This window comes from Papaver somniferum, chromosome 11 (assembly GCF_003573695.1).
Source record: "Papaver somniferum cultivar HN1 chromosome 11, ASM357369v1, whole genome shotgun sequence".
In the NCBI taxonomy this organism is placed as follows: Eukaryota; Viridiplantae; Streptophyta; class Magnoliopsida; order Ranunculales; family Papaveraceae; genus Papaver; species Papaver somniferum.
Window position 1 is genome coordinate 86,010,077 of NC_039368.1, and position 22,719 is coordinate 86,032,795.

General features: G+C 34.6%; 1 protein-coding gene and 1 long non-coding RNA gene across 29 annotated transcripts; both read right to left on the minus strand.

Moving 5' to 3' along the window:
• Nucleotides 1–5,814: 5,814 nt before the first annotated feature.
• On the minus strand, nucleotides 5,815–7,064 carry LOC113320163. Of its 3 annotated transcripts, none has more exons than XM_026568100.1 (2): nucleotides 6,371–7,064; nucleotides 5,815–6,170 (listed from the first exon to the last, which is right to left on the minus strand). In XM_026568100.1, exons 1-2 carry the CDS (start codon nucleotides 6,998–7,000, stop codon nucleotides 5,976–5,978), a joined length of 825 nt encoding a protein of 274 aa, XP_026423885.1. In that variant the 5' UTR covers nucleotides 7,001–7,064; the 3' UTR covers nucleotides 5,815–5,975. The 3 variants fall into 3 exon arrangements, with proteins under 3 accessions (XP_026423885.1, XP_026423887.1, XP_026423886.1); XM_026568102.1 differs by having other exon boundaries at nucleotides 5,815–6,189; nucleotides 6,371–7,063; XM_026568101.1 differs by having other exon boundaries at nucleotides 5,815–6,201; nucleotides 6,371–7,058.
• Nucleotides 7,065–14,139: 7,075 nt separating this feature from the next.
• On the minus strand, nucleotides 14,140–20,415 carry LOC113322123. Of its 26 annotated transcripts, XR_003346991.1 has the most exons (16): nucleotides 20,256–20,415; nucleotides 19,928–20,151; nucleotides 19,729–19,811; nucleotides 19,293–19,639; nucleotides 18,938–19,015; nucleotides 18,743–18,812; nucleotides 18,129–18,312; nucleotides 17,777–17,822; nucleotides 17,451–17,684; nucleotides 17,007–17,103; nucleotides 16,571–16,776; nucleotides 15,935–16,366; nucleotides 15,528–15,628; nucleotides 15,152–15,218; nucleotides 14,893–15,042; nucleotides 14,170–14,537 (listed from the first exon to the last, which is right to left on the minus strand). It is a non-coding gene; the product is annotated as an uncharacterized LOC113322123 (long non-coding RNA). The 26 variants fall into 26 exon arrangements; XR_003346999.1 differs by having other exon boundaries at nucleotides 14,893–15,628; nucleotides 19,293–19,375; nucleotides 19,559–19,636; XR_003346989.1 differs by having other exon boundaries at nucleotides 14,893–15,628; nucleotides 19,293–19,375; nucleotides 19,559–19,639.
• Nucleotides 20,416–22,719: the final 2,304 nt, after the last annotated feature.

The window sequence follows — 22,719 nt, forward strand, 5'->3', positions numbered from 1 at the left end:
GGAACCTGAGATACTGCAAGTTCAACAGAAGATGGAGGGAACTTTGTTAAGTGATAGGTTGAGAGATTTAAGAGAACCAGAAATCTCAAGTGAAGACTTACTACAGGGAGCAGTGCAATATAAGTTTAATTTCTTAGGAAAGATATATACTGCAAAAGTTTACTCGGTTGGTGACTTATATAAAGAATTCAAAAAGCTCTGGCCAAAAACCAAAGATATCTTCATAAAAAAGGAGGATAATGATTGTCTTCTCATAAAGTTTCATATCCAAGAAGATTATGAAATAGTTCTCAAGTTTAGGCCTTGGTTTTTAGAAGGAGATCTGCTAGTTTTACAGCCATGGAATCCCCAAATTCCAAAAATCTCTGTGGATCTCACTAAGCAACTCTTTTGGATATGTTTATATAACGTGCAACCAGGTCGCTAATGAGAAGATATTTTATGGTATAGCATCTGCAATTGGGGAAGTTAAAGAGCTGGACCCAAAGGATTGCATAGTTCCCAAAGGAAAGGTGCAGAAAGTTTTAGTTCTTCTCTATGTTAGAAATCCTTTACGTAGGGGATTTTAGATGAAGAATGCTGCTGGGGAAGATGTGTGGATAAGATTATTTTATGAAAAACAACCTTTCAATATGTGGATTTTGTTATACAATAGATCATAAGAAGACAGAATGTGAAACCATTGATGCTTATCTTCTTCAGCAACAGAGAGGTTACTTATCCTCCACCTCTATTCTTGATCCTCCGTCATGGACTAACCCGGATATAAGAGGAAAAAGAGCTGGTAACCAGCATGCAGATACAGAGCAAATGGTTCAGAACAATGAAAATCATAATCAACTTGAAGTTATTCAAAGAGAACAAAGATAAAATGGTAATTGCTAGTTCTTCTTGCATGCATGCAGATAATATAACACTCTTAAATTGTTGCAATTTAATGTATAAGTGTCCAAAGATATGGTTAACTTGAGTCAGCAGGATGCAGACAATAACATAAGAAATATTCCTTTGGATGCTTCTTCTCCAGTCACTATGCGGTTGGTTGTAATCCTCAAGGTATGATCCAAGTTCAATTGTTAAATAACAGTGAGAAAGAAAATGTGGTCCAAAGACAAGGGAAGAGAATCAGATTTGAAGAAGGGTGTCCTAGTGGTGAAAACAATATATTTCAAACCTTGAACCAATATCTAGAAAGTAATAATATTCTAGGAACTATGTCGGAAGTAAACGTGGAGAAACAGTTGCAAATTTTTAAAAAGTCAATGGGTCAAAAAGGTGGTTACGGGTCGAATATGGATCTTCTAAAATTTTATATGGTACTAGGAGAGTTTGATGTATCTTTTGATGATCTTAATGCTGGTAACATAGATCCAGATTCACTTCTCTATGAAAACACTTTCAAGGAGCCCCTTCAAGAGCTTATTAACCAAATTGAAGATAACCTTTCCATCTATAACTCTACTGGTCTTACTGTAGAGTTATCTAACAATGAGTGTATTAATCTGGAAGATCAGTCTCCATCCGCAGATTCTTACACTTCTTTTCATGGGACTGTTTCAGAGCAAAACTACACAAAAAAGACATAAAGCAACCTCTTCAAGCACTGATGGCCAGGTAAATTCCTACTCACCTTCATTTTGATTTTCCTATTTATTAAGAGTTCGCATCCAATTTATTAGTTTAAATTTCAACCACTGCCTGCTTCATTTCCATACTTCAAAGATCTTGACTTTTAATAGAGGAATTCTTGCTAAAATGAAAATCTTATCTTGGAACTTTCAAGGATTAGCTGGTAAATCAAATAGGGATAATCTCCAGGATGTAATTAGAATTCATAATCCAGATATAGTTTTCTTGATGGAAACTAAAGTTGGATTTCAAAATGCAAAAAATATAAACAAAATTTTGAATTACCCAAATTCTCATTTTGTTAGCTCTATGGGGTTATCTGGTGGATTAATTCTTCTTTGGAAGGATGGATTTCCATGCGACATTGTCTGTGGCAAAGATAACATGATCACCTTCTCATAACTTCAAATGCTTCTAAACAGGAATGGCTTATCTTGTGTTTATGGATCCACCAATTATGATCTTAAAAAACAGCAATGAGAATTTATAAAGACCTTAGTGAAAATTTATTTCAAGCATGGGTGGTTATGGGTGATTTAAATTTGCATTTCTCAAATTCAAATGCTTCAACTAGTGTTAGATCCACGGATAATTAGATTTGTAATATAAACAATGGTGCAGGACTAATGGACATGGGTTATTCAGGATCACACCATATATGGACTAGTCGCATAAATGGTCAAGGACCTAAGATAGCTAAAGTTGATTTAGCAATACACAATTCCAATTGGATTAGAGATTTCCCTGATTCAAAGGTTAAGCATTTGCCATTCCTAGGATCAGATCATTATCCCATTCTTCTCATTACTGAATAGAAAATTGCAAAACCAAGAAATGCTTAGAAATTCTATAAATGTTGGCTTCAAAATCCAAACTGCTCTGATGTTATTGAAAATTCTTGGAATTCCACAGGAAATAATAGAGATATAACTCACTAATAATGTCAGGAAAAAACTTTCGAGATGGAATAGAGAACATTTTGGTCGTGTTGACTTTCATATGAGACATCTCAGAAAACAATTATCGACTCTCCAATCCTAACCATATAGTGAATATAACTCTTAAAAATTGATATCACTATACAAAGGTTTAACTACTGCAAAAAGGTAGAGGCACCAGAAATCTGGAGATAGATGGTTAAAGGACTTTGATAAGAATACAACTTATTTTCATACACTTGCTAATAGAAGGAAAACTCGTAATCATATTTCAGCTCTAAAGGATGAACATGTCCAATGGCATAATTATTCTAAGGAGTTAGGAAATATTCTTACAAACTACTTTTGTTCTATTGTTAAGTCCACACACCAGTTCTATCTTCAGAGCTGTTTAATTTCATTAATACAGTTATATTTCAAGATGAAAATGAAGCTTTATTAGCTTCTCCTGAGGAGGATGAAATCTTAGAAACACTAAAGTATATGCCAAGTTGGAATCTCTGGGCGCTGATGGCTTTCAAGCAAGTTTTTTCTTATCTCAATGGTCAATATTTGGTAATGATGTGATACAACTAGTTAAACAATTCTTCGATACAAAAGTGATGCATACTTCCATAAATCAAACAATAACCTGTCTTATACCAAAAAATCAATATCCTTCATTACCAAGTGATTACAGGTCAATAGGTCTCTGTAATATTATTTACAAGATCATTTCTAAGTTAATTGTCATTAGATGAAGCCACTTATGGAGAGGCTAATATCTCCTACTCAAGCAGCATATGTACCTAAAAGATATATCAATGATAACATTGTTATGGCTCACTAACTAATACATTCGATGAAGAAATCTAGGAAAAAGAAAGGATTAGTGGCTCTCAAAGTCGACATGTCAAAAGCAATCGATAGAATAGAATGGTCTTTTGTGAATTATATGATTGATGCCATGGGTTTTTTCAGGATTGGAGATCCATTATTCATCAATGTAATTCGACAACGGTAGTTTCAATTCGTTTAAATGGTAGTATTTGTGAGCCGTATACTCCAATCTAGGACTTAGACAAGGGGACCCTTTTCCCCCTTATCTGTTTACCATATCTATGGAGTATCTTACAAGATCTCTTTTAGAAGCAGAAAACAAAAATAAATTGTGCGGAATCAAATTCTCAAAGAATTCAATATCCATAAACCATTTGTTATTCGCAGATGATTGCATTTTGTTATTTGAAGCTGATCAAGATAGTATTACTCAAGTAAAGTCTTGTCTGCAAATCTTTGGTGCCCTCTCTGGACAGATGATCAAATTTTCGAAATCATCATCTTATATAACAAGTGATATTTTGCATAATCAAAACTTATCCATCTTGAACCAACTAGGAATTAAACAATAATATATTTCATATAAGTATTTAGGTTTACCCATTCTTCTAGGTAAATCTAAAAGTAAATTTTTCAATTCATTTAAAGATGCTTATGAAAACAGATTCCAAAGCTGGTGTTCTAAAATATTAAATCAAGCTGCTAGATCTACTTTAGTGAAATCAGTTTTAAATTCTATTCCTTCTAACTATATGAGCAACTTCAAGCTTCCAAAAACCTTGATCAACAAGTTGGACTCAGCTTATAGACAATTTTGGTGGGGATATAAAACAAATAAAGGGCTCAACTTAGCTGCATGGATTTCCCTATGTGCATCTAAAGATGTTAGTGGCTTAGCATTCAGAGATCTTGAACAATTTAACATTGCACTTATTACTAAACTTGCTTGGAGGATGTGTACCGAGGAAGATAAGAATTGGATTAAAATGATGAAAGAAAAATATTCACCTTTTTGCAGCTTTCGACATCTTCAAGAATCTCCCAAGAACTCATCATGGATACGGAAAGGAATATAAGTTGGTCTTCGGAATGTCAAAAGATTTCACAGATGGGATGTCAGAGATGGAAGGAAGGTTTTAGTTTGGTTTGATAAGTGGATAATAGGGTTAGATTTCCCTCCAACACCTAGAGAAACTTTTCATGAACCAGGTAGAATTTTCTATGTGTATGACCTGCTTTTAGAACAACCTAGAAGATGGAATGAGCAACTAATTTGGTCCTTGTTCCCAAATGACATTGTTGAATTAATTCTATGTATGCAACTAGACGAACAGGGAGTAGACAAGCTTATTTGGGAACCTAGTAGAACGGGAGAGTTTTTAGTTAAAACAACCTATAAGGCTTTAACTCAATATAAACACTCTAATACAATGGGTTCTCAAATCAATTGGAAAAGGCTTTGGAAAACAGAATCACCACATAAGGTTAAACTATTTATTTGGAAATATTTGAGAAAAATTGTTCTTACAAGAGAAGATTTGCATAAATGCAACTCTTTGATAGAAACGGTTTGTCCAAGATGTTTCCAAGAGATAGAAACTTTACAACACCTTCTTATTGACTGTGATCACTCTAGGTCTGTTTGGCTAGCCATGAATAGTAATGTGGAGTCTTTGCAAAGACAACAAATTCAAGTTACTGACTGGATACCTAGTTGGTTCAACACTGATCTTCCATCGGCACAGAATAAAGAGGACACTCAAAGGTGGATACTTATTCTGATGATCACTTCTTGGTCATTATGGAAGAATAGATGCATTAAAGTCTTTCAAAATAAAAACCAAAATTTATCTTATATAGTGCACTGCATTAAAAACATGGTCAAATAATGTGCATCATCAACTTAGTGTCCTAAAAATAATCTCCATGAAGTTTGGTCTCCACCAAATTATGCTCAATTAAAAATTAATATGGATGCTTCCTTTGATGAGCATACTCACCCTTTTGGTATTGGCTTGATCATTTTTGATTATACAGGGAACTGCACTGGCATCAGAGGTATGTCAATGGAGGAATAGATCTTGAACAAGCCGAATGCCTAGCTACAAAAGAAGCTATCATATGGGCTAGGGATTGCGGCTTCATCAATGCCATTTTTGAGAGTGACTGTCAAAATCTCATAAACTCTATCATATCTGCCAAACCAGTGATTCAGTGGATGAATGAACGCCTTGTAGATGAAATAAGACATATGTTATCTATTACTAGTTATGTCTCAGTTAAACATGTTAAAAGATCTCCAAACAATGATGCTAATTCTTCCATAATGACCAAGAAGTGACTGTGTAATAGCTAATTCTAGCAGAACTAACAAACAATCTTTTGTATATTTTGGTAATCCCATAAAATTTTAAAACTATTATCAGGATGAGCAAAAAAAAATGGAACATGTTTTTGTTTTGCATAAAAAAAAAGAAAAATCCTTTTCTGCTCTATTTGTACTATGTACTTTGATAGTCCGCTCTTGCAGTGACAAGTGCATCTTCCCTTTCACTATAGGAATGGTAAAATAACAAACAAAAAAATATGTCACCCCCACTCATACATCTGTGTGCTTCTTCTGTCTTTATACTGCTTTCGATCCCTATCATTTATTCTGAATGATGTTCTCTTTGCCGGACGTGTTTCATCATCGCGTCTTCGACATTTGGTTGGATATATCTCTGAGTGGTGGGCCCCTTTTCTTTTGATCATCAACTCCAACATTTTTGCTCTGATAAACAGCTGCAGGACGAGTAGGTAACTGTACCCGTTGCTAATCCATTCATACAACAAAATATTACTAATCAAATCTAAATGAATCGAGATCTGAAATCTTATTCAAAATTTATCAACATATTTCATTTTAATTCAGAAATCAACATGACAGAAATTAACACCTCAAGTAAACTTAAAATTGAGCGATGAGAAACAATTAGTCTTACCTCAGTTCCCTGGACGAATGGTGTACTAGAAACACGAAGTCGGTTGTTGGAAGAAGGAGCCACCGTATTTGTACCAACAGATTCATTAGTAACTCTCCCAGATTTTTCTAATAGATCTAACTGATTTTGAAGATCTGCCGTAATTGCTCGTACAGTACCATTTTCATGCTCTAAAACTTCTCTATCGTTTGATGACATTTCAGCATAAGTACAACATAATGCATATAGATTCTTCAATTTGGTGTACTCTATCAAGAGATTCGTATAGAAAACTCGTTCCTCTAGTGTTAGTACAGTAGAAGAAGATGAAGGAGGAGGAGTTAAAAAAACTGGATTGTAGATTGATGATTTTGGCGGCAAACTACGAGGTTTCTGTCTCTGTAAAGAAGCAATACCTGGTGATGAACTTGATGACGATGATGAACGGTAATACGGTGGCGTCTGATAATGTATGGACGAATTTACACTGCCACTGCTCTCAGGAGATTTAAGTGGATCGCTTTTCTCCATGGAGATTTGAAACAGTTGGAATGAGAGAGAGAATAAAGGAGTACTAATTTTTTCTTTGGAAACGAAGAAGACTGTTCTTTGGCTTTTTAAGGCTCCACAATGGTGGAAGCAATGGTCCATCTGGCATCCATCTCTCTTCTGCAAACATGATTTTTAACAAAATTTTATAAAAGATGTGATGGAGATGGACGGTATGGGTTACAAGATAGGAATGGAGTTTGTTTTTCTTCGATGGTGTGTGACGTAGATTAGTTTTCTTATTGTAGGGTGGATGGTGAGATTCCGTTAGAGGATATTTTACTTAACGGCTGCCAAAATATCTTTAAGTAGTGAGTAGTTTAAAATGGACGGATTAGATTAAGTGATTATGCATAACTGGGGTTTTGTTCAATAATTCTACGCACACCGGGGGAGAATCGTGTGAGATCAACCGTAACTCACAAAAAAAAAACGTGGGTCTCATAAGCTCATCCCCTGCAAGCTCCAGTGGGATCCCGTGAATGTGAGACGCGATATTTTTCACGGTGTCCAGCCCCGATATGTGTAGCATCACTCTTTTGTTACGTGCACACGCCTTTGATAGACTGGCCCGCCATTCACTACTCCAGTGAACCCGAAAATATTCCGGAATCTGGACGTCTATTTGACCTCCGCATTAATCAAATCATCAATCAATCATCAATCAATCATCATCAATCAAACGAGATGACAATTGAAACTCAAAACTTGATTCTCATTCATTCTGACCCACCAAAAGCTGATGTGGCAAATTCTGGTGACATTACTAGGAAATGCATCTTTCTCATTAATTCTGCACCCGAATAGTTAGTTCTGGGATTTATCACGCCTCAATTCTTCCATTCCGCCCGTTTCGCCTTAATCATCCCACTTTCATTGAGTAACTGACGAGAAGAAAAGAAAAAAAAAAATACAACAACCTCGAAAATTCAGAGTTGTTATCTTTATGTTCATAACCCTACTAATCTCATCTCAAAATTGATTATTCACAATCCCAATTCCGGTGGAACAACCTGAGTAATTTTGTATTTATTATTGTTCTACTTCAAGAATCAACAATCACCGTAAACAGGTTTGTTAGAGCATTGCTCGGACGAACTCGCATGCGTTGCTATCTCAAGCATGTTTGTCAATGTGATCAAAACTATGAGTCTTGATTTCTAGCCTATTTAGATGTCTCGGAACTAGGACATAGATTGTGTAGTTGAGCTTTAGACTTCACGGCGTTCATCTCTAAAACTTATCTATCACTTGGAAAGTCTATTTCTACTATATCTCCTATATTGAGACATAAATCGTATTACGGTATAGTTTTCTATTATACACATTTGAGCTGAGTTTATCTCACTTGTATATTTCTCGGAATATGTGTTGACAAGCTTTCGTTTCGGCCGAATTCATCTTACATCCGTGACGAAATTCCGAATAAGATCATATGAAAATTTTCGAGTCCCATTGAAAAGACGAGGGTACCCAAATATACCTCAATCTAAAACTTTTCCTACCTATAATTCCTTTCTTTGAAAGTGATTGTTTGTGGACTGAGTCGAGACAAAGCAACTAATCGGTTCACACTTCGTGTGATCGTCTATGGATACGAGATCGAGATAATACAACAACGAAGTATGTTTACTTGATAAAAAAAAGTTCGGACTTAACCAAACACAATGGGATCACTTATCAAGTAAATATGAATTAACGTTTGTGTAATTTACTTTAAATTATAATAAAGACAATTATAATTGAGGAAAATAAAAGTAAATGATACAGCTAGATTTTGTTAACGAGGAAACCGCAAATGCAGAAAAACCCCGGGACCTTGTCCAGAATTGAATACTCTCAGGATTAAGCCGCTACACAAAATTAAACCTAACTTCGTATAGTTGAGACCAAGCAACTAAACCTATGGCTCACCTATTTCCATTTGTATTCCCATGCCTCCAACTTATGAATAAGTCACATACTTGGAACAATTCCTTTGGTTCGTATTCCAAACAGTAAAGGAACAACAAATCGGTATGGTATCAACTCTCTTCAACTAAGTGATATGAGTTGGACAAAGGCTCTTCTGTTTATCTTAACATAAAATCCTTCGTCAGGTCCTTAGATCTATCTTATCTTCAATTACCAAAGTAATCGTTAAGATTTTGCAATCAACACTCTTAATCCAAAGAATTGTGTTCATGCCGATCTAGTCAACTAATCAATCCAATTCTATCACAAGGATAAAACCAATTATAGTTGGATCCTATTTTTACCGAAACAAGTATTGTGCACACCAAAGATTATGAACCTCAATCATAAATCTTCAATATCTTCTATGTCTTAAAATCTTCTTAGATCTTCAATAAACACCTGCACACAATCACTTGAATCTCTTGTAATCAATCACGCACAGAACGGAGTCTGTTAACAATGGATTATCACAAGTTCGTCTTTAGAACTAACAACAGTCTAAAGATCCCTGTCGAAAATCTGAACTAGTTTGAGTGAATCTTATATCATAAGAGAAGACCTTCAAGCATAAACAAACTAGGTGCAATCAAAGCTCAACCACCGTTAGTCAATCAAATCAATCGAAAACAAAAGATGAGCCTCAATTATCTAGTTTCCCACCAACGGTACTAATAGAGCTTCTTAATCCCAAAGAAGACTTTAAAACGATCGGTCGTAAAAGATTTCGCCTGATTAGGTTACTCTCCTCTCTGAATAGGCGGATTCACCAGTGGCACCACAACAAGAGGTAGTTTGCTGTTACGAAGGATTAGTTTGCTAGAAATGCAAACTTCAGTCTTTATAGACTAGAAAGTTTGGACACCACGGAATTTCCAAAACCGAAAATATTCTCAAGATATTCATTAAGGCACAAATTCGGTTTCCATAATTCCTGGAAATGCTCTGTTCAAAAATAATGATCGAAATCTCTTGGAAAATCTCTAATTAGTAAATGCACATTAATAATTCTTATTTTCTTAAAAATGAAATTAATAACCTTAATTAAAAGATTCTTAACTTATTTATGTTTCGATCCTGAGATTTTCTTCCCTTATCTATTAAGGAATAACTTGGATCAATTAAAGATTAACATTCACAACAAGTGTTCAAAGTATGTCTACATCCTTATTTTGTAAGTCCTCTTTCATACTTACAAGCTTGAAACCGATTTTCCACACTTCAAAACAAGTTTAGAATTGTTTCAGCTGACTTTCAAGAACTATGCGATTGATCAAAGTACATTTAATCACAAAACATGGGTGTAACGGTTCTACCAAAACAAGTTTCAGTTCTACCTCCATGTGAGTACTGTGCTTAGTGACACTAACTTTCCAAAATTTGGTTGACTAGGTACTAGGATCGGTTCCCCACAAATATATGGTATCTAACTTGTATGAGTTGCACATGTCCATAGCATCGGTTCTCCTTTGCCTAAAAACGTGTTGCACATGTCCATAGGATCAGTTCCCATTTATGCTATAAATTTGTTGCACCTAATTCAAGGATCGATTCCCTTTTGTTATGTACTACACCTCTTACTAGGATCGGTTCCCCTTTACCCAGATTCGGTCAGACATAAAATCACAAACTCGATCATACCATTTCAGGTGATTACTTAAGATCGGTTTCACTAATAAAAGTCATACCAATACATAAGTTAGGCCTTTGTGAATATTTTTACCAAGAACACAAACAAGTCATGAACGGTTATACTAATCACATATATTGGTTGTTCACAAGATATACAATGAATAACAATACCAATGTTTCTCTGAAGTTTTTGTACAATGTATGTGATATATTTTTAAATGTATGGTATTTGTTTCTAAGTAAAATAGAAGTAGATTATTGAAGCTATCGAAGGTGTATGGTTCTCAACCAAATTCAAGGGTAAAGATATATGGCAGTGTAATGGCCTTATTTTTGATGTCTATAAGCATGTAAGGTGACTAGATAAGAATGTGAACGTGATGCTTGAGCACATGTACGGTAACTAGTTAGTACTTAAGGGTGTAAGTACCCTCAATTATATGTTCAGGTGTCGTTGTATTTGTGTTTCTATGTGATGTTTCGTGTCGGTGGTTGGCTCACCTTTGAATATTTTTGCAATGACCTAAGGGTCGAATATCTTGTGTGTGCAATGTAGTTTTGGATGTGTATACTACTGCTTGCTTATGGGAAAAAGAAGAAAATCGTTATCACATAATTGTGTATGTGTGTGCAGATCTTAACAGTCACATAATTGTGTATGTGTGTGGAGTTCTTAGCAGTTAGGTATGCAGATTATGGTTACTTTATGTACGAGAATGAGGACCAACATCACCTTAGATGGTGAATTATGCATACGATATTTGATTTCATAGGTATCGTTATATGGGGAGTGATAGGGTTGATAGTTTCAGGTTGCGAAGAAAATGGGGTTTTACTTATACTCATACAAATATTTTTTAAAACTTCGATAAATTTCGCTACAACCTTATTTATTTGTACTTTCTCTACCGAGGATTTAAGTATGTCGAAATCTACTATTAGCTGGAGTCTCACCCAACTTGCTAAGTTTTTCAGGTATCGTTATGGCGGAACGTCTAGCCTATAACATCAATTTCACTTGTTTGAAAACTGAATTCTGTTTACTTGGCCAAAGTGGCTAGCAAGACTTTATAAATTTTTGTTTCTTTCCATAAACTCTGAGCATTGTTTTTGGTATCGACCTGTGCGTCGAAGATTACTTGTATTTTTTTTACAATCCCAAATTAATAAAATATTCTTTATTTTACTTTATTTTATTTTTGATTTTATGTGAATGTGCTCCATAGGATAACCTAATCTCCATTTATTGGGTTGATGGTTTGAGTGTGCAAAGAGGTCCATGAGTATGCCACACTTTGGATTTTAGGGCGGCCGACCTAGAATTCGAAATGGAACGTTACAAAAACAAACCAAATATATCAAGATGCATTTAACTTATCATATTAGGAATTAAGTACTTTAACAACTAAAATATGGCGTTTTTCCAAATGACTATATTTTAATAGATGATGTGAATAGATGATGATGTATTGTAACTCATGTTTTTCCAAATAAACCTGAATGTTTGTTTCATCAAAGACGGTACCAAGAATTTGAATGCAGCATGGTAATAATATATCAATCAGGCACGTTTTTTTTTTTGGTTTCATTTGTAAAATCAACCAATACTGAAGCCATAGTCCAAACGCTTTGTTCTAAATATAATACATAAAACCGTTAGCTGGGTACATGGTTGCTTGGTTTCAAAGTGGTGAATTACTACTGGGGTTAAGTTCAATTCTTGTAGTTCTTGGAGCTGTTTGTACTAACGTTGGTGTTGGTGGACTCTTTAGTGGTGGTGGTTAACCAATGGGAAACACAGGCTTGCAGCTGATAAACATCATCGACGCTAGAATACATGATGTTCATGGAAGAACTCTCCACAACAATACATGGGTAAAGACTTGATCATTCAGATTGGTTTCTGTTCCGCCTACTACCATTGTTTTCACCGCAAACAAAATTTTAAGGGAATGTGGATACAAATTGATCAGTGGCAAAAAGATGTACATAAGCTAACTAGCTCATCAACTTTCCAGTAGTATCTTACTAAACGGGGATAATAATAAAGAACTATTTTTTGAGGACTATTGTTTTTTTATAGAGACCATGATTCTATTTTAGACAAGACATTATAAGTAATTTTAAGTCATTCTTTATCTAAATGTTTTTTTAATATCAAATTTATCTTTCTTAATTAAATGTTTTAGTTTAATGATTAATTAATTTTTAGTTAATGATTAGTGATTGCTATGATTAGTAATGGTTAGTTACCATTAAGAAGTTCTATTACAAAAAAATTAAAAAATTTCTTTGCAATCAAACCAAATTATATATTTGGTGTGACTAGTAAAAATTTCGATTAGAAAGAAATTTTAAATTTTTTTTGGTTACCCAAATTTATCGCCAAAAACGAACTTAATGATTAGTGATTAGTATGATTAGTAATGATTAATATGATTAGTAATGATTAGTTACCAGTAACAAGTTCGGTTACATACAAAATTGAAATTTTTCTTTGCGATCAAACCGTATAGTTCGGTTACAAAAAGATTTAAAACTTTTTGCGATCAAAGTTCGATTACCCAAATTTATGACCAAAAACCGAACTTAATAATTAGTTATGATTAGTTACCAGTAAAAAATTCGGTTACAAAAATTGAATTTTTTTATTTGCGATCAAACCGAACTATATATTTCGGTTACAAAAAAAATTAAAATCTTTTTACAATCAAACCAAACTTAAAATTAGGTTACCCGACCAAAAACCGAACTTAATGATTAGTAATGATTATTATGATTAGTTACCAGTAAGAAGTTCGGTTATAAAAAATTGAATTTTATTTTTTGCGATCAAATCGAACTTAAAGTCCAAGGGTGTAATCGGTGGTTGGTTGTGGTGATAAGCGAAGATGGTGGTGGTGGTAATCGACGGTGGTGGTAATCGGTGGTTGGTGGTGGTGGTAATCGGAGGTGGTGGTAATCAGCGGTGGTGCGAGAAGGAGGTGATTACATATTTATATATATATATATATATATATATATATATATATATATATATATATATATATATATATATATATATATATGATTATTAGGTTGGTTTTAAATTAAATTAGGTTAAGGATAGATTAGTCATTTCAACATTTTAGGACATCCCTTATAACTATTGGGAAGGTGGCCTAATAAAATCATGGTCCCCTCAAAAAAAAATCATCCTAAAAAATCATTCATAATAAAATATAAAATTGTAGCCCAGTTCAAATCTATATTTTTCAGGAAACGTCCAAGTGTCATGACAGAGAATAAACATTGTATTCAATTTGTACTCAACCGGATGGATATCCTTTGAAGGCTCGTCCATATATTTTACTAATTCAAAAACATAAAGAGAGTTTAAGACAGAAGTCTAGATGAATATTAACAAAAAAAAAAAAAAAAGGAACTAAAGCACCTTTTTATTTTCTCTGTAATAATTGAAAACTGGAAGCTGAAAACTATAATCAAGAGAGTGGTTGCGAAAAGGGACCTGGGATTTCGTCAAGGGAGTTTTATCTTTGGGAAATTAGCAGGAATTACCCTGATTTAAAAACAATTCAAGAAAATTTTAGGCGCAGAACAGAGGCATGAAGGGAAAACCCAAGATATAATTATGATTGTACTTAACGCGGAAAAAAACTGCAAAAAACCTTTATCATTTCTTTTGGTAGCCAGAAAAAAGAAAATATATACAACAACGTTGTTTAATAATTTCGTTATTATAGTAACATATCAAGGAATCGTAGCATGGGTACTACTTAAAGTAGAAAACCATATCAAGGAACTGAAAATGGAATGAATCTGTAAGAAAACTGGTGGGACTAACCCTTAAATAGACATGAATATATTCACCTTTGTTTAATAACTTCTGCTATCTGTAACTCATGTTGTTCTGGTGTGATGAGAGTCGACGTTTTGGTGCTTTGCCATGTATATCCGAATACGATGTCAAAAGATAAACTCAAGGATTACTGGGACATGGATGACTGCATCTTTGATTCAAATAGTTTATTAGATTCCTAGCTGCTGTTGCTTCCTGCAGGAACTAAAAAAAAACTCTTAAGTTGTTAGTCATACTATAAACTCACGCTGAGTGATTTTTTTCTTTCAAAATAGTAAATTCCTTTTCAGAATCAATATTTACTGGAGTTCAATGTAAAGCATATACACCCTTGACCCTTCTTATGTTAGGTGCAAGCTAATTCAGGAATCAATGTAATGTAGAACAGGTAAGAAAAAAAAGGTTAATCTAGTAAAGGATTTTACTTTATTATCAAAAAAAGGTTAATCATTAACTCAAAAATACTTTAGGGATATTCAAAACAGATGGAAGGATTCCAGAAAAAGCACCGATAGCAGCTCTTTAATCCGAAAACAGTACACAAACCCACCTTCACACAACAACATTACCGATACAGCTATCCCTGAAACCAACTCAGGATTCCACAGTATCCTACCCATCAACGTGATGCAAGGGCTGGAATATATTAGCTGCATCCATATGGTTATCTGGACCATCATTTCCCAACACTTGCATAGCCCTGCGGGACACAATATTGTATTATAACAAAAACGCAATATCTGTGCTCCCTATCCGCCCCTGGCACAAATAATACATCCTACACCAATCAAGTAAACAGAAGTAGTTACCAAACATAAAAACTAACTCTTTCATCACAACCAGGGGTAATGCAATATCTGTGCTCCCTATCCGCCCCTGGCACAAATAATACATCCTACACCAATCAAGTAAACAGAAGTATTTACCAAACATAAAAACTAACTCTTTCATCACAACCAGGGGTAATCACTGATTGATTAATAAACCCAACAAATAATTTTGTAAAAGTCCTCTAAATACGAACAAAGAATTGGGGAACTGGCATTAGGAAAATTCCCATCATAGATTGTAAAATAACGTAGCATTAGTCAGCTTCTACAGGTAGTGGTACAACTGGGATTATTATTATAGTTAGGAAGGCCTATATGGATTAAAACCCCAGCAACTTTGCTAGTAAAGCTATACCCTCAGATCCCATTCTCCCCAAATGCTTTATGCAAACCCCGGAATCAATCGTGTTTGAATTCTAGGAAAGAAGTCCAATATCCAAAAATAGCTCCATGATCCTGCTATCACATTTATAACAATTGGATAGAAATTAAAAAATTCGAAAGAATGGTAAGGTGCTAAATGCCTCAGAAATTCAAAATCACGAAGACTATATGAAGTTCCTCATTCAATTCACCAAAATTACTTTCCACGGCCAAATCACACCTCACTTTATGTGGATTCAATACAGATACCAAGTAAACCAACAAATTATCATCAACTCTAGTAGCTTATGAACCAGCTATTTAACAATTTGTGAGATCTAAATCAATGAACAATACCTAATAATATTAAAGACCCGCAACTTGCAGAAAGTTTGTTACCTGAAGTTACAAAAAAGAGGAAGATCTGAATATTTACAGGGATGGTGAAACGACGATGAAGTCTGATCCTCATAATGCTCCTGATCAGAATCTTTATATGCATATCAGTAAATAGATAGAGGTGGTGCCCAGTAGCGTTCTTTCCGTTTGGATGGGGACCAAGGATCTGTATAGGGCAAAACTTCGCCATTGCTGAAGCTAAGATGGCATTCTAGCCGCTTTGGATATTCCCCTTACAGAATCTCTGGTATGAAGTCTTGTACATCTTCACCCCATAGTTCAGGATGATGATGAATAGTAAGTGTTGGTAGTATAATCTCGGCCCCAGCAGGAAGGTTGAGATCTCTAATCTGCACTTTTTTTGTATGTACACCCATGTTGTTGGATCACAGGTGGATGTAACCTGTGAACTTCATATAGGATCATGGTTACCTGCAGTTAGAGTTTGTCAGAAAACATAGTATCTGGCATTTAAACATATATGACGTTTCTTTCCAGTTTTGACGCTTTTTCTGAGCACTGGAATGTTTAAATTTCTTTAGATCCGCTATCAGATGAATTACTCACATAAAGATTAGATACTGTAGTTCTTAGCCTTGTTTTAGTTATAAATCCAGAATGAATTGGGACACTTACAGTCTTTAGATCGGCAAGACTTTCAAACTGAGGTGGGTTTTTCCCACAGATTCTTATGACCTCTTCTCTGGCCTTTTCTTGCCAATCTTGATGCATGCTCAAGACTATAATGTTCCATGTAATACAATCTGAGGTTGTATCTTGGCCAGCGAAACAGAAAAACTTGCATTCTTCTATCACCTCTTTCGTAGTCATACAGACGTTACCTGTTGAATTTTTGGCATTAGCTTGAAGATAATCAGGGTTGTTAAATTCCAATAACATTTAATAATCATGCTTACAAAGGCGAACTTTATAATTCTAAGCTCTATCCAAGGTGTAAACATAAAATACGACATACAATCACATGACAATTGGCAGGAAATGTACCCAGTTCTCTCTATAAGTTATTAATGCTCCAAAAGTCTTTTGGCAGAACATAGGTATTATATAGTACCTTTCATGTGCGATTTGAATTATCAACGCTAGACTGCTCCATACAATTCCAACTCACTGGCAGCCCTAAGCCATGCATTATCTGAGATGCTAGCGTTCTGTTGAAAACCAAGCCGTCACATTTTAGAAGCTAAAACAGTGCTTTGAAAGAGATTCTTTTTGATTGAAAAACCATCAAACTATGTAATACTGGAACTCTAGTGCATTCACAATCACACCCCACAATGGAGTTTCCAAAATTACATAGTTTCATGGCTCCTATTCTCCGAAACAACTCCAACAAAACTCCCCATAGCAGTGAGTATCATCATCATTCTATTTTTTCATGGACTGCTTTTCCCAAAGTGACGAATAGAAAGCCAAGCAAAGGGGAATTTCAAGATGTCAAAAAGAATGAACAATAAAAGAAAAAAAAAGTATAAGCTAACATCCTTTAGGCATTTACCAATGGCAATACATGACTGTATCTCATCGGGTTCTGACTTCTGACAATAAGCATAAGATTGCAGGCATGGACTTCACTGATCCGACGACAATGAGCTAAGTGACATTTGGATTGACATGGGTCATCACCTCATGATCTAGGATGATTTTGTTTCAACACATTATTCCTCAGGAAAATGGTTGCCTTTCTTTTCTTAAAATTAATCTTTGCTAGAGCTTTCGTTCTTCTTAAGAACTGAAAGTGTAGACATATAACCAATTAAAATCCAATTTCAACGATGCTCACTACAGGCAAAAAAGAAACAGTAGAGGGGCAGTAAACCGTACTTGTCGTAGCCAAAGTCGGGGCAAGTAAACCAATGAATGCGAGCACCTGCCAAGAAAAACAAAAACCAAAAAATCACATCCGATATCCGGTAGAAGGTAAATGCAATCGAATATCCATCAGAATCAATTTAGGCAAAACTCATCACATCAGCAACTCTCGGCAATCCACAGTTGAGAAAAATCTGTTATGGGATCATCCATAATAAACGCAGCCAATGTCATGAACTTTGGCTAGACTTATTCGAGATAACCATCCGAACATAAAACAATTTAGTATCAATTTTCGGAATTAAGCAGGATTTGACAAACCTTCATACCCAATATTAAGGAGAGACAAACAGTAGAGAATTACCTTAAATCATCCATCCATGTTCGTTCTTCCCAGCCTTGAATGAAGCACATAAGTTGACCAATACAACACTCTTCTATCCAGATACAACGTCACCACCATATACAAAACCAACAAACAACTCAACTGTGTATCAAAATCCGACAAAGCTATGCAAGGGTATAAATTGGCTTCATTGATTGGTTACCTAAAACCAATATAAATAACGGTTTATCACAGTTGATTTGGGTTATTGATACATTGAACAAAATAAAAAATCACCAACACCTGCATGATAAACCTCGAATGCCATAGTTTCGAGAGAGACGGGCATCAACCAAAAAATTAAGAATACAAAGCAATCAACACAAAATCATGAAGAAAATCGAGAACGAAGAACACGAGAAAGAAATCGAGAGAAATTTATAACCGAAAAGCTCATCTAATATTTGCTCTGCCTAAACCTAGGACGTCTCTTTGAATTGGTTTCAGCGCAACGATCATTCAAACATGGGAATTGTTAATGTCTGAGATAAAGGAGTTATAAACCCTAATATTTGCTAAACAAAAAACCGGAATTCTGGGTCTTGAATTCTCAGAGAAAGAAATTTATAAACGAACTCATAAAAAAGAATTACCTCGAGCAAAAACAGAATCAACGGCCCCGAATTACTCCCGCGGATCCGAAGAAAATCAAAATTTTACACCCTGAAGAAAATCAAAAAGTGATTTAAAATCAAACCAAAAGACTGAACGTGCAGATTTGTTATCACCAAAGAGCAGACACAGTGAACTCTAAATGAACTGAAATTTCAAACATTCATTATATATACCTTGATTATGAAGGGATTTGTTATCACCAAAGAGCAGACATAGTGACGCCCTAAATCCGATTGGCCAATTACCGACACCTATTGAAAGCAAGCCAACATTATAAATCTTCTAATTGTACAATTGATATCTGTATGTGCAGATGTCCTACCCAAATTATGCTACATATTCTTGCCAATTTATCGATTAGATCCTAAGAACAATCACTATATATTACTGCTAATTTAAAGTTGGCAGATTGTAATCACATATATTGAGTTGCCGGGATAATTCAAGTTAACTGATAATAATTGTCTCATATCACACAACGCTCGGCAATCACTAACTTAGATACGAAGTTATAACAGAGTTCCCAACCATAACACTCAGCAACATCTACACATTTCCAGGAGTTATGAGGCTTTGAAGGTCCCAAATTCATAAGCACATATATGCAAGCTCTGAAATGAGAGAAAATGGTGTTCATTGTACTGAACACTTAGCTAAAGAAATACAGTATCAAATTAGAAGATAGCCAATTAGCACTTCTGAATCACAAATTTACAATCTGAAAAGACATGAACTTGAAATCCAAAACCTTAAACTAACAAAGCACGCAAATTATATTCACCACAAACATAGACCTCAAGCCCACGATTGTCAGTTCTCAATTCCGGCACTCCTTCCAATTAGGCCTCTTTGTAACTTCCACATTTGTCAAGCTTCTATGAATCAACATGAATAAGGGGATTAGATGACATACATGTAATCAAAGCATACTCTAATCATATATAAAATAAGAATCGTTGTTTACCTAAATTAAAGCACAAAGGATCTATGATAATTTGGGAAGAAGAAAAATCGTCCACCTTCGTTGTAGCTCTACCAGAGTATGAGCTTCAATGTATCAACAACAACATCAATTTTAAAGATCATTAGTAAACATATTTGGGTGAATTTGGACAAGATGCCTCATAATATTTAAAAGAAGTGGATAGTTTGGTCGAGTATACCAGAGGTTCTGGATTATCTTTTCATGCAGCATGCACTCCTGGCCATTAGGTTTGGTCATTGACTGGGCATTCACAGGGCAGGTCAATAAACCAATAACCTCTGTAGAGACCAATGATTCTTTTCCAACGATCATCTGTATATCATCTGTTTTGTTGGTGGAGACTGGAGATGATTGAGGTAGTCTTGGTAGTGGCAACTGCATCAAATTTAAACTTTTGCTGGACTACATTGAAAACCTCCAAATTACCATCAAATATATCAAACCCTAGGTTTTAATTTCTAAAATCATGACAGAAATAAATTATTTATGCAAAAATCTCTTCTTACCTACAAATCCTTCAAGTACTACTGAATCCGAATCAGCAAAAAGATGCAGATGTTGCAATCACTTGTTCAAGATGATGTAAAGAACCAAAGAAGAGTTGAGTACGCAGAAGAAGGGATCTCAGAAAAATCGGTTTTATGAGACAGATAAAAAAAGACGATTTCAGACCTCCAAACCCGGAATTTCTCGCAGTTTCCTAGCCGTAAAAAGAATTCCCCATGACCTATCCTATCATTCCTGGCCGTCCAAGCAATAAGTCCATCCGGACGATAATGACCGCCAGATCAGGATTCCCGTTAAATCCTGTCCGTTTAATGATTCTCAGATCTCAGAGTCAAAGTACACCTTTTTTTCATAATGTAAGTGCACATATATTCAAATACTTTTAAGATACTACACCATAGTCAATTTAGTCACGTAGACCTAGGGGTGTAAATAATACCCGAAAATACTCGGCCTGCCTGTATCCGCCCGAGCCCGCCTGTACCCGAAGTAGCCCAAAGCCTGTTATGGCCCGTCATGGACCACCAGGCCCAGCCTGGATTAAATTATTGGGCGGTCTCGGGCTTTGCGATTAATTATGATGCCCGGCCTGATACCCGGCCTGGTGCCCCGGCCTGAAAGTCTTCTATGTGCCATTAATCATTTAATATCCTCTTAAAAAGACTTAAAAGTTACAATTTTATAATTGTCAATTTTGTGTCAAGAAAAATAAAATATATAATTGTTTTTACTTATAATTAAATTTTTCAAAACATTAATGGTAATATATTTTCTTATTAGAAAGTTTATTGTACTCTAATTAATTATTTATTATAGTCTAAAATTAAAAATTTATCAGTGTAATTTAAATATAAAATAATACTATCACTTACGATATGCGATGTTGGAAAGGAAAGGATATTGTATTTAATACCGTTCATTTGAAAATTTAAACTTAAAAAAAAAAATAGTAGCTTGTCCGGCCCTATCTGGCCTGCCCGTATAAAAAGCGGGCTTTGGGCGGTCTTTGGGTAGCAAATTATCTACTTGTGCCCGGCCTGTCCGGCCTGAATTTGTTTACGGACTCACAAATATTAAGCCCGGCCTGTCTTAGTTTTTGGGTCGGGCGGCCCGGCCTGCCCGAATTTACACCTACTGATCATGCTGATATTAAAAAGAAAATTGTAATATTGCCTCATTCAACACCTAAAATACATCTGCATATACATATAAAAACTATTTCATGAAATAAATATGTCGACAGTAAGAAAATAATATAATATTGTTTTTACTTATAAAAAAAGATTGGATTAAAGATTGTTACAATAATATTGCAGACGAAAAAATTTAACCCTTATAAAAGAGTAAATCAATAATCCCAAACAAAAAAATAATTAAAAGCACTGTGTAAATACATATTCATACCTATTGTAGTTGCATGGGTACATATAATACGCTCAACCAAAAGAAGAAAACAGTAATATATGTTGATTAAAAAACAACAGGAAACAACCATAAAGTTTAACGTAAAACGTAGAGCATGACATTACCTTTTAATCGTATATGACTTCTGCTAGTAATTTAAACCGAACCACATCTATGTCATTAAATTGCGCTCGATTTTCCATATTTTTTTCTTGAGTTTAATTTATATACTATAAGAACTTCTTTGCATAGTTTCATTTTTTCTCAATCCCAAATTTTATCCATGTTAACATTGTATTTTTTGTTGTAGATGTTCTTTGAACGTTAACATCCTACGATTTTTTTTCTTTACTTTTTGTTCATTTATGTAATAATATTTCCCAAATTCTTTTATTTGCTCTTTAGATCCATGATCTGGAAAAAAGAATCCTATTATCATGCTTTATATATATTTGTATTGTTACTTATTCTTTCAGGAATGAATCACTTCTCTATCTCTTTATTTTAGTATTTCTTCTTTAAAACAATATCTGGAAAACATAAATTGCCTATTTTTCTAATGCTGCAAAGATGTCTCTATCTTTTGCACTCGGCCTTGTATTAGATTCTGAATCGTCTCTGAAATTTTCCCCAGTAAATATTGTCACGCGATAACATATGAGTTGTAAAAAATTATTTTTGCATTTTTTTCTTCAGTGTCATCCAATTCTAAAAATTCGCTAAACATGATGTCATTCCAGTATTTTTCTAGTTTTTGATAAGGTCTAAACTTTGTTAGCTCATGTTTTTGTCTTTTCTTTTCGTCGTAGATATATATATATATATATATATGATCCTATTGTAATGATCTTTAATCAATATTGTTTTACATTCACAAAACTCAATCGGATAATACTGTGAAAACGTGGTATCGTATAAATACGATTCTCCATTATACTGTTTCTACTCATATTTGTCGTCGGAATCCATAGGTTTTTTATTAAGGAGAAAAAGGTGTTGCGTGTAGGGTTTCTTTTGTTGTGTCGTACCTAACATTGGTTGTTTGATAATTTTTCTATT

Bases quoted from the DNA above. Each gene is read 5' to 3' on its own strand.
- LOC113320163 (XM_026568100.1), bottom strand. From the start codon at position 7,000: ATGGACCATTGCTTCCACCATTGTGGAGCCTTAAAAAGCCAAAGAACA. The intron at 6,171-6,370 runs GTAAGACTAATT...CTCGTCCTGCAG, and splicing joins CATTCGTCCAGGGAACTGAG to CTGTTTATCAGAGCAAAAAT.